This window comes from Apis florea, unplaced genomic scaffold (genome assembly GCF_048593485.1).
Source record: "Apis florea isolate Af1SG1 unplaced genomic scaffold, ASM4859348v1 contig_3158_pilon, whole genome shotgun sequence".
Taxonomy (NCBI): domain Eukaryota; kingdom Metazoa; phylum Arthropoda; class Insecta; order Hymenoptera; family Apidae; genus Apis; species Apis florea.
Window position 1 is genome coordinate 949,157 of NW_028256713.1, and position 15,928 is coordinate 965,084.

General features: G+C 27.6%; 2 protein-coding genes across 9 annotated transcripts; one reads left to right on the forward strand and one right to left on the reverse strand.

The window, feature by feature from the left end:
* Positions 1-42: 42 nt before the first annotated feature.
* On the reverse strand, positions 43-14,248 carry E(bx) (nucleosome-remodeling factor subunit NURF301 E(bx)). Of its 5 annotated transcripts, none has more exons than XM_086909837.1 (28): positions 14,113-14,248; positions 11,093-12,144; positions 10,399-10,681; positions 10,081-10,289; positions 9,612-9,977; positions 8,351-9,544; positions 8,087-8,277; positions 7,353-7,970; positions 7,035-7,219; positions 6,645-6,963; positions 6,251-6,560; positions 6,048-6,183; positions 5,475-5,752; positions 5,208-5,348; positions 5,003-5,110; positions 4,757-4,932; positions 4,417-4,674; positions 4,106-4,322; positions 3,680-4,015; positions 3,359-3,547; positions 3,051-3,281; positions 2,633-2,942; positions 2,358-2,559; positions 2,003-2,265; positions 1,763-1,930; positions 1,491-1,686; positions 1,336-1,420; positions 43-1,199 (listed from the first exon to the last, which is right to left on the reverse strand). In XM_086909837.1, the coding sequence occupies exons 2-28, from the start codon at positions 12,129-12,131 to the stop codon at positions 997-999; spliced, it is 8,211 nt and encodes a 2,736-aa protein (XP_086765963.1). In that variant the 5' UTR covers positions 12,132-12,144; positions 14,113-14,248; the 3' UTR covers positions 43-996. The 5 variants fall into 5 exon arrangements, with proteins under 5 accessions (XP_086765963.1, XP_086765961.1, XP_086765964.1 ...); XM_086909835.1 differs by having other exon boundaries at positions 11,081-12,144; XM_086909838.1 differs by lacking the exon at positions 14,113-14,248 and having other exon boundaries at positions 5,475-5,719; positions 11,081-12,722.
* LOC100872955 (aaRS-interacting multifunctional protein 2) lies at positions 12,868-15,895 on the forward strand. Of its 4 annotated transcripts, none has more exons than XM_012495067.3 (4): positions 12,868-14,037; positions 14,986-15,135; positions 15,234-15,441; positions 15,511-15,895. In XM_012495067.3, the coding sequence occupies exons 1-4, from the start codon at positions 13,858-13,860 to the stop codon at positions 15,873-15,875; spliced, it is 903 nt and encodes a 300-aa protein (XP_012350521.2). In that variant the 5' UTR covers positions 12,868-13,857; the 3' UTR covers positions 15,876-15,895. The 4 variants fall into 4 exon arrangements, with proteins under 4 accessions (XP_012350521.2, XP_012350522.2, XP_086765989.1 ...); XM_012495068.3 differs by having other exon boundaries at positions 12,960-14,019; XM_086909863.1 differs by having other exon boundaries at positions 13,691-14,286.
* Positions 15,896-15,928: the final 33 nt, after the last annotated feature.

Genomic DNA, 15,928 nt, shown 5'->3' on the forward strand with positions numbered 1-15,928 from the left:
TGTACAATTTATTATGCATTTGCTAAATAAATCTTATGTCTATTGAGAAAAAACTGATTTTTTATTAGATAAAATATAATGACAGTGATTGGACCATTTTCTTTTTCTTTATTAAATAATAATGAACTTTTAAATGATTTCAAACTTTTTTTTTATATTCCGCAAAATACATTGCATTAGGTTACTAAAAACTCATCATTCTAAACGCTCAGTGGCACTGATTTGATATATTTATAATTATTCTCATAACATGCATAATTACACATATTTAATAGATGTACATAAATAATAATGTTTGTGTAGAACATATGAATTCTGAACCATAACTTATGATGATTCTCTATAAAAATTTTTATTATTTTTTTCATATATAAAATATAATAAATAAATTTATATTGCACATTGTGTGTGTATTTGCGCGCGCGCGCGTGTATATTTTTATTTTATTACGTTTATTAAATTTTATGGTTTCATGCACTTGAGTTCATAATATTTTCATATCAAATATTTCCTGTTTAATTTGTTAACAAAAATTTATATAAGCAATATACGTTTAAAAAATTAATATTTTATTATCATATAAATAAACAATGAAAGTAATTATTATAAATAATATATATAATGTTATTTCAAATTTGAACATAATTTATAATCTTATAATAAACTTTTTTGAAAATATAAAATTTCATAATATTTTTTGAATATTTATTAGAGTTTATATGTATTCTAAGGCTAAATTATAAGTTCTGGTTCAAAATTCTTTACGGCATTATTCAAATAAAATTCGCTTTTACGAAGGCAAATCAATTGTTCACACAATTCTAATAAATAGTGAACTTATATATGTCCTACTCTTACATACTTATGGCTAATTTGAATGTCTCTTTTCTACTGGCACAGATCATTTCTGTTGTTGCACAAATTAACCATTGATGCTTAGCACTTCCACTCGTTTATAGTTACAGTTTTCTTATTTTTTTTTCTTTTTTTGATTGCTTACTTTCCTTCAGAAAACTTCTCTCTTAAACTTTTAATCTTGTGAACAAAATAAGTCTCTAAGGATTCTGCACACTTAAAGAAAGGTGATTCTTTCGGATTATAATAACGACAATTGTCAAATATTTTTGTCATGTCGCCAATAAATTCACTTAATTTCTTGTAAGATCTATCATTTATCCTCAATTCTATTGTTTGTAAATCTGTAAACAAATAAAAATAATATAGAGATATAATATATATATATATCTTTTTTAATATTAAATTTCAAATTCAGCAAAAATTAATATTAATAAAATTGTTAATTAACTACGTAATATATATATAGTGTTAATTTACCCATCGGTTCCTTTATAACTTTATAGTAGTCTGGTGCTTCATTTGGATCTACTGGTTCCATAAACGGCCAAGCACTTTTGTGTGCCTATTTAAATTTTTAATATTGATAATCAATTTATAAAATATCATATTATTATTATTTGTAATTTTTTTACCTGTATTTGTTTAATTAATTTCTTAAGAAGATCAAGATCTTTTGCGTTAAGATTTTTCATATTAGCAAAGTTAACAGAAGAATTTCGTTGACAATTTGGACAAACATATTCATCAATATTGTCTGCTTCAGACTGTAAAATACCCACGCATCGACCATGGAACCAATCTTGACATTTATCGCAGCAAATATAAAATCTATACAAATAAAAATGTTAATTTTGTTAAAAAAAAAATAATCAATATAACAATATAAATTAGCATTATTACATACTGAGATTCATCATAAGGCTGTTTACATAGACAATATAGCTCTTGTGTATCTCTTGCATGTCTACATTCTGTACAAACGAACTCTGAAAGAGTTTTACACATTTCTTCTGTGATTCCAACGCAATCTCCATGAAACCAATTGTTACAGAGATCGCATCCCACATAAAATCTAATTTGACAAAATAATTGACAATCATTAAATATATATTATTTAAAAGAAGACATTTTTTTTAATGCTTACTTTGTTTCATCATATGGTGTTCTACATAAACAATATAATTTTTCTTTTTTGATTCTATTCGTAGTAGGTGCTGTTGAAGCTCCTGGTGGTGTAGTATTATTTCCTTGAGCCTTATATTTCTTTGGCCTTCCACCTCTATTAGGAGGACTAACTTGTTGAGCCATTTGAGCATTTGCTTTACGTTTTGCACTTCCTACTTTTACTTCATCTTGTTTGTGTCTTTCTGCTTTTGTTCTCGAAGCTAATTCCGCCGATAAATCTTTCTATAATTTCAATACAAGAAGTAATAAAAATAAATTTAGATGGATGTGTATTATTATATTGACTTGTAAAAAACATATTTAATATAGTATACCTGAATATCTATTTGTAATTCTTTTTCAAGTAATGCTCTTTTTTTTAAAATATCTTTTTTAAGTAGTTCTTTATGTCTAAATAATAAGACTTGCATTCGAGAATGAACTTGTTGTTTCCTCCGTTGTTCTTGACTGTCTTTTGGCTTTGCTGCTCGTTTTTGTGGAGTTGATTCATTCTCTATTGGTTCAATTTTTTGTACTCTAAAAAACAAATAATATTTTTAAAGAAAATTATTTTTATTTTAACACATTAATTTTTAATTATAAAACTTACTTTGGAATTTCACGACTTTCTTGTTTTAATGTAGGCTTTTTTCTGGGTGTTTCTGACCAATCAGTATCTTTATCGTTTGTTGTTGATTGTATATTTGTAGATGAGGTTGTTGTTGGAATGTTAGAGGGTGCCGGTCTTTTACGAGATGGCATACGCGGAGTTGTAATTGTAGGTGTAGTATGAGTTTGATTATTAGTTGCTGAATTTTCAACACCACCTTTCATTTGTTTCTCTTGATATCGTTGCAATTGCAATAATTTTTCTTCTATTTCCGGATTAAGATTTTCTTGTTTCAATGCATTCTTAATAGCTGAAAATTTATATAATAATTATTAGAAAATATGTAGAATAAAAATATTCAAATATTTCTAATCCCAGTGTTATCAAACAGTAAAGATAATATTGATTAATAACTAACTTTGTTGTATGTAATCAGGTGTTAAAATAAATTTATTAGCCGAAGAATCGTTTCCTTCTTTTAAAGATTGCAAAGGTTGCTGACCATTAGCTACATTTGTTTTTTGTGATTCCTCTTCTGTAGTCACATTAGGTTGAGCAACTTGCTGAACAACTACTTTTGGTTTTTCAGGAGAACTTGATGTTGCTGTTGATGGAAGTTCTGGAATGCTTTCATTTCCTGTTTGAGGTTCTATTGAAATTAAAATAATATTAATAATATTAAAATAAATATAATGAAAAAAAATATCAAATTGTATAAATACGAACCAGTTGCTGCTGGTGGAGAAACAACTGGTTGTTGTGCAATTTGAGGTTTTGTTGCCGGTGTAGCGGGAGTATTTGCTGTTGTAGAACTTTGAGAACTCTGAATTGATTGTTGGCTGTTAGGTGCAGGTTGAACAGCTAAATAAATTTTGGTAGGTCCTAATACTCCTTGTTTGCCTGTTGTAGCTTGAGCTGAAAAATATAGATATATAAATATATAAATAGATAATATATAAATATATATAGTTATAAATATAATAATAATGTTATATATATATATATATATATATATATATATATATATATATGTATAAAATTTCTAACCTTTAAGTAATTGTTGTTTAACTTGTTGTTGTACCATTATAAGTTGTTGAGGAGTAAAATCTGCACCTTGTAAACCTTGTAATACTATACGAGGACCTTGAGTAGTTTGTATAACTTGAGCAGTAACACATTTAATAACAGTTCCAGGTGGTTGACCAGCTAATAAAGATGCTTCTACACTTCCAGGTGCTGGAGTATTGGATGTTTGATTTGTTGCAGTTGTGATAGTAGTCGATGTCACATTCGTCGATGTATTATTATTAATATTATTGTTTGTTGTATCAGTTAATTGTGCTCCTATTGTTGTTGCTGATTGAGTAGATTGCAATACAGGAACTAATTTAAAAATTCATTTTATTAAACAATTTTTATTTATAATTTTTTAATCGAAATAATTATATTTTAAAATATAAAATTCTAATATACCTTGTTTTGTTGGTGTGACAGTATTTTTTACAATAATACCACTATTTGTCGAATTCAAATGAACAATTTGATTGCCTGTTGGAGTACTACGAATAACTACTTGATGACCACCAATTGTTGTTAATTGAGCTTTGCCGCTTGCAAGCTGTTGAGCTAAATTAGCATTAGTAACCACTATTTGATTTCCACTAATGACTTGACCACCAGTTGATATTACCTACATTATTAATTAATATATTATCACGTGCGCTTTGATAATATTAAATATAACTTACAATTAATATTTTATGAAAATAATGATTTATACATACTTGTGCACTTTGTACAATTTGTCCAGTATTAGCTACTACAATAGCATTTTTTGTAGGTTGTGCTGGTGTAGTAGCAATAGTTACTGTTCCTGAGGCAGTTCCTGATGAACGTTGAATTGCTTGTTGAGATTGAGCTTGTGATTGCTGAGCTTGTACTTGTTGCGTTATATTTGTTGATGTTTTAGATGGACTAGTTTTAGTAGTACAATTAGCTGTTGTAGTCACTTTAGTTGCAGTTGTTGTTGTAGCTGTTTTTGTCTTAAAAAAAATTCTTAAATTAATTATCAATTCATTTTATGCATTTTTTAATATTTTATTATAACATTTAAAAAATAATTACTTGCGTAGTTGTTCCAGTTTGTGCAAGAGTAGTAATTGCTTGACTATTATTTAACACATGAAGTTTTCCATCAGGCATTTGAACTAATTGCTGACCAGGCATCAAACCTCGAACTTGAAGTTTTCCATCTGGTCCTCTTATAATCTGTACTCTTTGTTGAATTTGTTGTATAGGTCCTATTTTATAAATAAAGATTTATTAAAAATAATTTTTTTTTAATTCAAAATGTAATTATTATAAATGTACCTGCTTGACCAGAAACTTTAATTAAAGACTGTTGACCTCCAGTTTGCAGTTGTGTTTTTGGTAAAATACTTGTAGGTCCAGAAACAACTTTTGTTGTTCCAAGAGATGCTATTTAAAAGAAAATATAATATATATATACATATATATATATATATTTAAATATATTTAGTTTAATATTTATTATATTATTTAATTTTGAATTTACATTTTGCCATATAAATACGTTTTGTACTAATAAAAGGTTTATTTTGTGTAGGTGTCGTCAAAAGAGAAGTTAACTGTGATTTTGTCCCACTATTTGGATTGGCTGGTATCGCAACTTTGGAAACTAATTTAACTGTTCCATCTATAATAAAAAAAAAAATATTTTTATGTTATATATTTAATTAAATGTATTGATTATAATATATAATTAATTATATTTATTAATTATAATTTTGAAATAAATTAGATTAATAAATGTAACTTTTACCATGAGCAGAATTAGCTGTAACTTTTACAACTTGTGTAGGTGAACCAGAACTAGCTGGACTTTTTAAAGTTTCTAATGCTCTTTTTTGTTGATGAGCAGCTCTTTGCATACGTAATTGTTGTTCCATCTTTTCTTTAATTTCTTCAGGTGTTGCTTTACCACTAACGAGTTGGTCATTTATACCAGAATTTGATCCTGCATTTCGGTTAGAACCAACTGTTGATTGTGGCTGTCCCGATCGACTCCTAGTAATAATCTGGGCATTAGCCTTCTCTAACCTGGATAGGACACACACCAAGTGGAGGGTTAGTATCAAATGGTGTTAAATAAGGATAGGTCAGAACTTGAGTGATGTTAAGGTAAAAGCAGGTATTTAATATAATCAATAGTATTCTAATTTCATTATATATAAGATTGCTTTAAAATACAATTAAGCAATAAATTATATATTATAAAAAGTTAAATTATATAGAATTTTGTTGAAATTAAACATTTAAATAAGAAAGTTAAAAAAGAAAGAAATTTGAAATGAAATATATAATATGAGTTAGATTTTCTTTTTACAAAACGTACCTATCACCATATTGTTTAATTTCCCATAATTCTAATTTATCTTCATCAACCCATTCTTCTGTAACTTGTGGTTCAGTACTTTGTGGTGATTCTGGCCGTTTTCTTTTTCTTAAACCACTTCTTATAGATGTAACTTCTATGAAATATAAATTTATTGTAATTATATTTTAATTTCTTTTTAAAATTTACATATTAATACAAACCTCTAACTTGTTTTGGAAGTTCTAAAGGTATAACAACTTTTCTTCGTAAGTATTGTGTTTTATCTAAAAATTGACCAACATGACGATGTTTAAGAATTTCTAGTGACATAATTTCTGTATCAGTTGTAATTTGATGTTTGCCATCTGTAGATAATGGTTTTGCAGCCATATCATCCCAACGAAGACATGCCCATAATATTCTTAATTGAAGAGCTGCTGCGGCTAATGATTTTATGCCAACTGTTCTGTATAACCAACAAGTTTTAAATAATGGTCTAGGACAAGGATATGGCCATACTGACATATTTGCCTATTTAAAAAAATTCAATTAAAATTAATTGATATTTATTTTATATTTTATATTTTACTAATACAAATTTTATTTCAGAAATACCTTAGCCATTTGATGAAAACCTTGAACTTGTATTCGACCACCAACTCTAGCTAATTTACGCAATTCATGTTGTGGAAGTACCAATATACTACGATGTTTATTTTTGGTACAAAATGTAGAACATAAGGGATATTTAACTGGAGTACGTTTCTTTTTTCTATCAGCCAAAGAAATTGCAACTTTTTTCAAATAAACTTTTCCTTCAGTTGATGTAGTAGAATATATTCTTTCTGTGCCATCAGCATTTAATTCTTTAGCCATTGTACTTCTTTGCACTGTTCTTCCTCTTCGATTAACAATCATTGTCTTTTGCCCTACACTATTAACATCATAAAAATAAAATATTGTCTAAATGATATTCAAAGAAATTAAATTTTTAAAATATATTACCTTGTTTTAACTTCAGATGAAAATGTAACTGAATTTTTAGAACTTGTACTTTCGTGCATACTTTGTACAATACCATCGATTGTTTTTATAGTTTGTTGTGTTGTCGTTACAGTTGTTGTAGTAACTATGTTATTTGTAGTAGTTACTACATCAATGTATCCTGAACTGGTATCATTAGTAGAAGTCTACAAAATATAAATCTCTTTTTTATATTTTATACTTTATACTTAAGAACTAAATTTTATGTATAAATTAAATGTGTTTATCAAATACAAAAAATATTTAAAATATATTAATATTAATAATTTTATAATTTACCGTATTAGGTTCAACTTTTATTTTTTTGGTAGGAGGTGAAACATCTTTTACTACATTTGTAGCTGGTGTTTCTTCAGTACAATGAGTTGCGGATGCTACTGCAGATTCTAAATCTTTTCTGATTGCATCTTTAGCATCATTTCCTTCTATTTTTGAATTTGCTTGTGATAATTGCATTGTATTTGTTCCAACTGATAAATTCAATGATTGATTATTATTCAAAGCATTAGCTTTTCTTAACAATGCAATAAGATCAAGTTTTAATCTTGCTTTTTGAAGACATATAGGAGAATAACAAGTAGATGTTAAACTTTGTGTTGCAGTTGTAATCTTTCCCGGAAGTGTTGTCATATTACAATATCGTGAATAACAACTGCCATTTTTATTAAGTCTCATTATGCTTGCATATTGAGCTTTAACATGTTGAATTCGCTTTCCTATTACATTTAACATTTCTCTAGCTGATGTAGATATAGTTTTAGGCTGCTTTCCAGTAAGAATATTTTGTAAAGAATTATCACCTCCATCTGTATCACTTTCTTCATTATTTTCTATATCAACTTCAGAATCTCCATCTTTTTGATTCGCTGATTGATTTAACAATTCTTTCGATTTTTCCTAAAATTTATAATGTATATATCTTTTACATATTTTAAATATTTTATAATTTAAGATTATTTTAAAAATATTTTAAAATTATTTTTTTTGAGATATTTTTGTTAATGTTTACTTACAGTCTGTAGTAATCTTCTTTCTTCTAAAAGTTTTAAATGTGTTCTACGTGCTAGGAAATCATCAATTCTAGTTTTTTTAGCAATTTTTGGATAATGAAGTCTTCCATTAGTTGTTAATGCCTTAGTAATATCAATTTCTTCAAATTCTTTTATAGGTGTATAAACTTTCTTGATTTTCATACCAGCTAAAACTAAAGAAAAAAATTAATATAAAATTAATATAATATATAATTAAAAATAACAATATGTTTTTATTCCACATACATGATAAATTCATTTTTGTTTCTTGCTTAATTAATTGTGATTCTGTTTTTGTTATTGTTTCTTCCGTTTTTGTATCTACTTCTACTTTATTTTGTTTATCTTCAACTGATTCTTTTTTTATGTCTTCTTCTTTATATTCTTGTTTTATACATGTATCAGTTAATGTATCCTTTGATATTTCTTCTTCTTTAATTTCTTCTTTTATTTTTATGTTCATATTATTTTCTTCTTTTTTAGAACAATATTCCTTTATCAAAAAATCATATGTGGGAGGATCTAAAGCTAAAATTTTTAATCCTTCTTGATCTTTAATTTGTACCATAATTTTCTGTGGGCCTATTCGAAGACCTAATTTTGACATATCAGAATATCTATAGCGACGACTGGCAGATACCCAAAGCCAACCACCTTGTCCATGTACTCGATATTCTTCTCCTTTTTGTTTCCAAACTTGATGTTTTAAGCCTAATGTATATTTAACAAAATTAAATAAACGATTACGTTCTTCTTCATCTTCTCTTTCCTTTTTATCTTTTTTATCTTGACGTTTCTTTTCTTCTCGTTCAAGAGCCGTTACCCTTTGTAATTTTACATGACCAAGTTGATCGTGCCATACACTAGCAAATACTACTGATTTAATACATGCTTGTAATACAATAAGTGCACGAGCAAAATCTCTTGGATTAACACAAGCACCTACTGCTGTAGTCCAAGGTTTACGTAAAAGAGGCCAATTAGTATGCATAAATGAAGATTGAATGCTGCTTTCGAGTTGAAGAATTGTCTGACGAAGTGTGCTTACTAAAAGAGCACGAGTTCCTGTCAAACTTCCTACCCATTTAAATTCAGAAGCCTGTGTAAGTGAAAATTTGTGTGATAAATGTCTCTTTTTGTCACGTTCTTCGTTTCGTTGGGCCTTATTCAAAGCAATAGGATTAGTACTGTACTGATTCACATATGATTTAAAGTTGTTATCCATTCCCAATTTAAATAAATGCGTACCAGAAGCTATTTGATGAGCTTTTTGTCTTGTTAATCTAGTACTATCTCCTTCTTCTTTTAAACTTTTATCTAATTTTTCTAACTCTTCTTTTGAGAGTTGTCCAGTACTACGTTTTTTTAGATCATCCATATTAAATGTCCTAGGTTGTAAAGATCCTGTTTTTGATCTAGTTACAATAGTGTGTTTTTTCCCTAAAATAACAGATTTATCAATTGTTAATTATTGTCTCTCTTTAAAATATATAGCTTTATAACTTACCATCTTTACCAATTTTTGAGATACTTTCATCCCCTTCAAGTATCTCTTCATCTATTTCTTCAGATGACGATGATGATGTATTAGCTTTGACTTCTTTATTTACCCCATCTGTTAAATTAGTATCTATACTATCTATTTCTACATTTTCTGGAATTATTTTTTGAGTATTTTCTTTCGTATTTGAATCTTCAGATGTCTTTATTTCCTGTTGTTCAGTGACTGCTGATAATTGTTCTTCAAGAGAATCTGTACCTTCATGTATTCTCCGTACCATTTCTTCAGCTTCTTGTCTTTGTTTCTCTTTTTTTTCTTCTTCTTCTTTTTCTTGTTTTTCTTGACGTTCTTTTTGTAATTTTTGTATAAGACCTGTAAAACGTGAAATATTAAATAAGAATATTAAATATTTAAATTACAAATTTAAACCACAAATAAAAAAATGAAATAAAAATAATTATTTAATTAAACTTACTGTTTTCGATTTCTAGATATGATTTTTTATTACCCTTATATTGATTAGTAATTTGTTCTGTAAGTTCCATTTGTCTTACAATTTCATCTTTGTAGTCTGATAATTCTCGGTAAAGTGCAACTTCCATTTCATTGCGATCTAAACAAAGCATTAATTCCTCTAATTGTAAAGCTGTACTATAATACCAAACTTCACCATCTTCACTTTCACTATAACAAATAATTTTAATAATTAACAATTAGCATTCTTTTAGTAATTAATGATATATATTATAAAAAATTATTTGTATTATTTTATTTGTATATTAATGATATTTACACAAAAATTCTTCTTGCAAGAAACCAATATTTTCTGCCATGTCTATCAAATCCTAAATGTTCTTGACGACAAAGAGAACCATTTTTCTCAACATCAGGTATACAATCAGCAACTCCTGTAACTTTGTGAGCTTTGCATGTACTACACTGCCAGTCTTCAGTAGGAACATCAACTAATGGAGGTTCAACACATTCTAAATGAAAAACTGCTGGACATGTTTCACAACATAATAAATCTCCCAATCGATGACATACTCTACAGTGATCATCATAATGCATATTTCCTATAAAATGATAATATTCATGATGATAATATATATATATATATTACCCTTTAATAATAATAACGATTTGATAATGTTTATATAATATATAAAATATATATTTTAATTATATATTTTTATAATTAAATGGAAAAAATAATAAAAAAAATAAGGAGAATTTAATAAATTAAAATAAACTTAGAATTATTTAATGTCCATATTAATAATATATAAATAATTTAATACATATCTAATGTTATTATTTTGAAAAATATTTTAACATTTATACATAAAAAAAAATATAATTAAAACTTCAGCATGGACATATAAATTTTTCCTGCTGATTATATATATATTTATAAATTACATATAAATTATATAAAAAAATAACTATAAAAAATAAAACATAACATGAAATACCATTTAATATACCTTCGTGCAATAGGTCTTCTCTTACTGGATTTGTAATTAAAAATTGATCTGTTAAAAATTGTAGCACCTTGATTCTATCTTCTACAGAAGTAAAAGGATATTCACATGTTGATAAAATATGTAAAATATTTTGATCAAATGACTTGTCACTTTCTACATAAGAACGTAAAGCTTCTGACCAAGTCATAGAATCCACAAAATATAAGCTAACATTCACAGAGTCTTTTTGGTCTAAAGGACCAAAATGTGTTTGCTGAGAATCTTCTTCTCTAAGAAGTGCTTTAATAAGCATAATGTGTATTTCAGCCAACAAATTGGTTTGATCTTCACACATAAGTGCAGCACAGAAATCTTCAAATCTGAAGGCTGAAAGACGTACTAAAGTGCGAAAGTGTCTCAATACTTCATAAATGGATAAACATGGCATAACAAGTTCTCTGGGAACTAATAGGTCATCAGATGATTTAGGTAAATTTAATGATGGCAATTCTCTATTTTGAAGCCATAATGGTTCTGGACTTGGTGGTCTTTGTTGACTAAGAAGTGTTTTACGGGGTGTGCCACTAGTAGTACTATAACTGGAGAGGGAAAAATCACTGTCACTGGAAGGATCAGGTTCTTCTATACTTTCAGATGAATCTACATCGCTTTGCAAGAGATCCTCTTCAACTTCACTTTTTTCACTAGATTCATCTCCAAAATCCGACCCATAATGGTATTCAGAATCATGATAATCAACATTAGGATTGTAACCTCGGCGTTGATATGCACCTGAACTCGAGTGACCACCTTTGCGCGAATGTCTGTCTCTGGGTCCTCGAGATTTTCGAATTCGTGTACTTCGTCTGCTTTCTTCGCTTTCGACTGGCGATGATGGTCTCGAAGGTGTCGGTGTACTTGGTTGTGAATTTGGCGTTTCTGAACCCTTGTTTTGCAAATATTTTGGTTTCTTCATAAGATGATATTGAAACTTTTTTGGTCTTTCCATGACCACCGATTTCGGGGGTCGACCCCGTCTCTTCGATCCTCTCCCCGTCATTGTCCGTCACGCACTGTCAACGAAATGGCACTTACTTAACACGTGGTTTGTGAAAACGCGCGCTTGTAAACAAATACAAATGACACCGTAGCAATGAAATGGAACCCATGTTTGTACTCTGATCTTTGCGCCATTTTTCGGCTATGGTCACGTGACCAAACACAATTCTTTCATGATCAACCTTTCGTACGATCTTGCGTGTCTTCTACTTTTCTGTCGGCGAACGACAATCACCTTTTCGTAATGTTAAGAACTTGTATTACTACCAGTAACGACCAAAATAAGTACAGAATCATTCACTGATGCGAATGTAAGGGGAATTTACAATATCTGATCCTCTAAGAGAGCGCTGCTGCAATTGGTTCATCGGATCGCCGCCATGTCTGGCCTCGAACGCATCTACTCGAAAAGTAGACAAAATCTTTGATGAAATTTTCGTTTTTCCTATTTAGAACAATCTGTAGCTTGATACATTCTTCTTGACTGAGTTTCAATGGAATTCATGTAATGTAAAAACAAATTGATCGCTTTTTAATTTCTCACGAAACGTACAGAAGATCCAATCGCTTTCACCGTAACTACACAAGAGCCTGTCAGATCAACAATAGGTGGCGACATGCGCGGTTGGAAGAACGCGATTCTAACCGCACTTCCGATAAACATGCTTTGTTTTCTTTATTTACTTCCCGTTTTTTTTACAGTTATTTTTATTTTGATCAATTATACTTTTTATCTCAAACAAATTATGTAATTAATTCATATGTGTAATCGAACGAGTTCGCTGTTACCCGCAAGAGATTTATCCTTAGTTATAAAGAAGCTGCGATAGAGGACACCACTATAATTCTAATTTGTATGTCGTTTAGTCGGTATATTCTTTTTTTAGCTTATAATATCATACTAATTAAAAATTAATGTTATCAATATAAAAGAAAAAAATTTTGTCTATGTTTATTATACAATTTAATTAATAATAAATATCAATTAATTTAAAATAAATTAGCGATGAACGCGACATCTTAATTGAAACTAAGGTTTTGTTAAGTTTTAATTTTTAACAGATCTTATACAATTTTTGTTTATACATATTTCATTATATATTTCATTAATAACACTTCCTTCTTATATATTTTATATTTCACTACATCAAAAATTTTATGTAAATTATATTTTCTGTTGCATTCAATAATCAGAAAAAGTTAATGGAAGTTGCTAATTAAACAAACAGCAATATTATGATCAATTATTTGTTTGTTAAACATTTATTTAAATACTAAAATAATAAATTTAGAATTTTATCAATAATTTATAAATAATAATAAACTATTCAATTATTTTATACATTATATTAGTATAATATTTCAAAATTGTTTTCCATATAAATGAGAAAATAATTATAATTAACTTTTATAATAATTACTATTAAAATAAATTAATTTTTCAAAGTTTAACATGTAAAAAAATATATAAAATATAATAATAGCGATAACGTAAAATTCTTATATGGTGTAATTTTGCCAAAAATTATGGCGCCATCTTTGAAACGGATGTTAGCAATTGGAAAACATTAGCGCCAGCATGAAAGTACGATAGAGATAGGGGGGATCAAAGAAAAATGGCCGTCAAGTTAAAATCGAGAAATACGAAAAACGAACGAGAGTGTAACGATCGAATGTGAATATAAATCGATGGTTTTTTACGAATTAATCACGGAATAACGAACAAAATGCGTAACGAAATGACAATGTATACGTTAAAACCAATTGTTTCCCTGCCACGAATATTGCATCATAGAAAAATGATGTACGAAATGCGAAATATTCATGAAGAATCAACAGACGACCATACGGAAGCCGAGAACAAGATCGTGCCTGATATCACTGAGCAGGTTATCAGCTTTTTAAAGGTTTTCATCATTTCTGTTATCCTGCTGATGTGAAAGAAAACATTGCTAGTTAACTAGAATGAACGGTTTACTCACGCGTTTAGTAAGCATGGTAGCTACGAGTGTTTCTTCTGTCTCGAGCTTGTTGTGCATGACTCCTCCCAAAATTTCCACAAGCACTAATCACGATCGACCGGGAATATGGTTCTACAGGCTTGATCGATGCTTGCCCCTCCAATTTTTCATCTAACAGGACACTACGCGACTACGGTATATGAAAAATTTAGTTCGTTCGAAGGATAAGCGGGAATACGCCGATAATTAGTATAGAAGGGCAAGCTTACTAAATTAGAACTGCACTGAAACTGAAAGCTACAAAGTACAGTTGTATAACCAAATACATGTAAAACCTAACCCAGTAAAAAGATGTATGTATCTTATAGCTGTTCAGTAGTATTAATCAACAATGTTACTGGTGAACTATCAAATCTATAATTCATAACCCTGTATTTTTGGACATTTTCTTCTGACATGAAACTAGTAAATATGTCCATTTTATATTAAATTTTACTAACATTTTTCAACTTGAAATAATGTTTATAATATATTTTATGAAAAAATATGTTTTCATAAGTATTATATTAAATTGTAAAGTTTAGATTGTGATCGAATAGTAATTATAATGTATTTATATAATAATATTTTACATAAAGATATTTATTTCTTTGGTAATATTTTAGAAATAGAAAAATTTCATTTTAATTATAATTAATTATAATATGTATGTTTTAAATTCTAGATTTTATATATATATATGTATATATATATTTTTTAATGTCAAATAATTCTAATTTTATTCTAAAATTACCTAATTAATTTAATGTTTTTATAAGATTTAGATTTATATTTTATAATTATTAATGTTTTGTACAAAATATTATATATACTTAGAGTAACATTTTATTTCAGAGTCCGTTACCAGAATATAATGCACTAGAAGCACGACAAGAAAAAATATTAGCACAACTTGCAGAACTTAAGAAACAAGTTTCAACACTTTCTGGATTTTTAAAACAGACAAATCAAGTTGCAGTAATCAATAAAAGTGTCACAAATCAGGTAATATAAAATAAATTAATATAAAATAAAAATTTTTATAAAAAAGTCTCAAAGTCAAAAGCTCAAAAAAAATAATTTGTTAATATTGATTTTCATAGGCAGTTAATATAAATCTTATCATTAATGTAAATCCTAAAAGGCCACCATACTTTATATCTGCATTACAAAAGTTATGGGAAGATACTGATATTAAAGTACAAACTTATGTTCATTCAAGTCTTAATAAAGAAGGATCTTTTATTTATCAATCAACTACAAGTTCTCCTAAGAATAATATTATTAATTTATCATTAATTTGGAAAGATGGTAAAATAATTTGTATTTTTATATTTAATAATTAAAATAATATATATTTATAAGAAATTTTATTTTCAGTTGAAGATCTGCAACTTATATCTGGTCTACATAGTTATTATATAACTGGTGAAACAAATTTTCTAAGATATATAAGTAGATTAATAAATTCACATAATTATGAAAACTCTGATTGTGTAGAGAAATTAAATACTATTGATTTAATATTAGATTTATGTCATTCTTTATATTTTGAAGAATCATCAAAGAAAAAACAAGAAATATTATCATTAATAGCAGATAAGTTAAATATAAATTGGTCAAATAAAAAAAAACTTGATATAGCAGATATTGCTGCATGGTCTGCAATTAAACAAATTTTTCCAAATAAATATCCACCAAAACTTAACAAATGGTTTGAAGCTTGTGAAAAAATTTTTATATAAATAAAAATCTCTTAATAAAACAAGTACTATTTATTTATGAACACAATATCAAT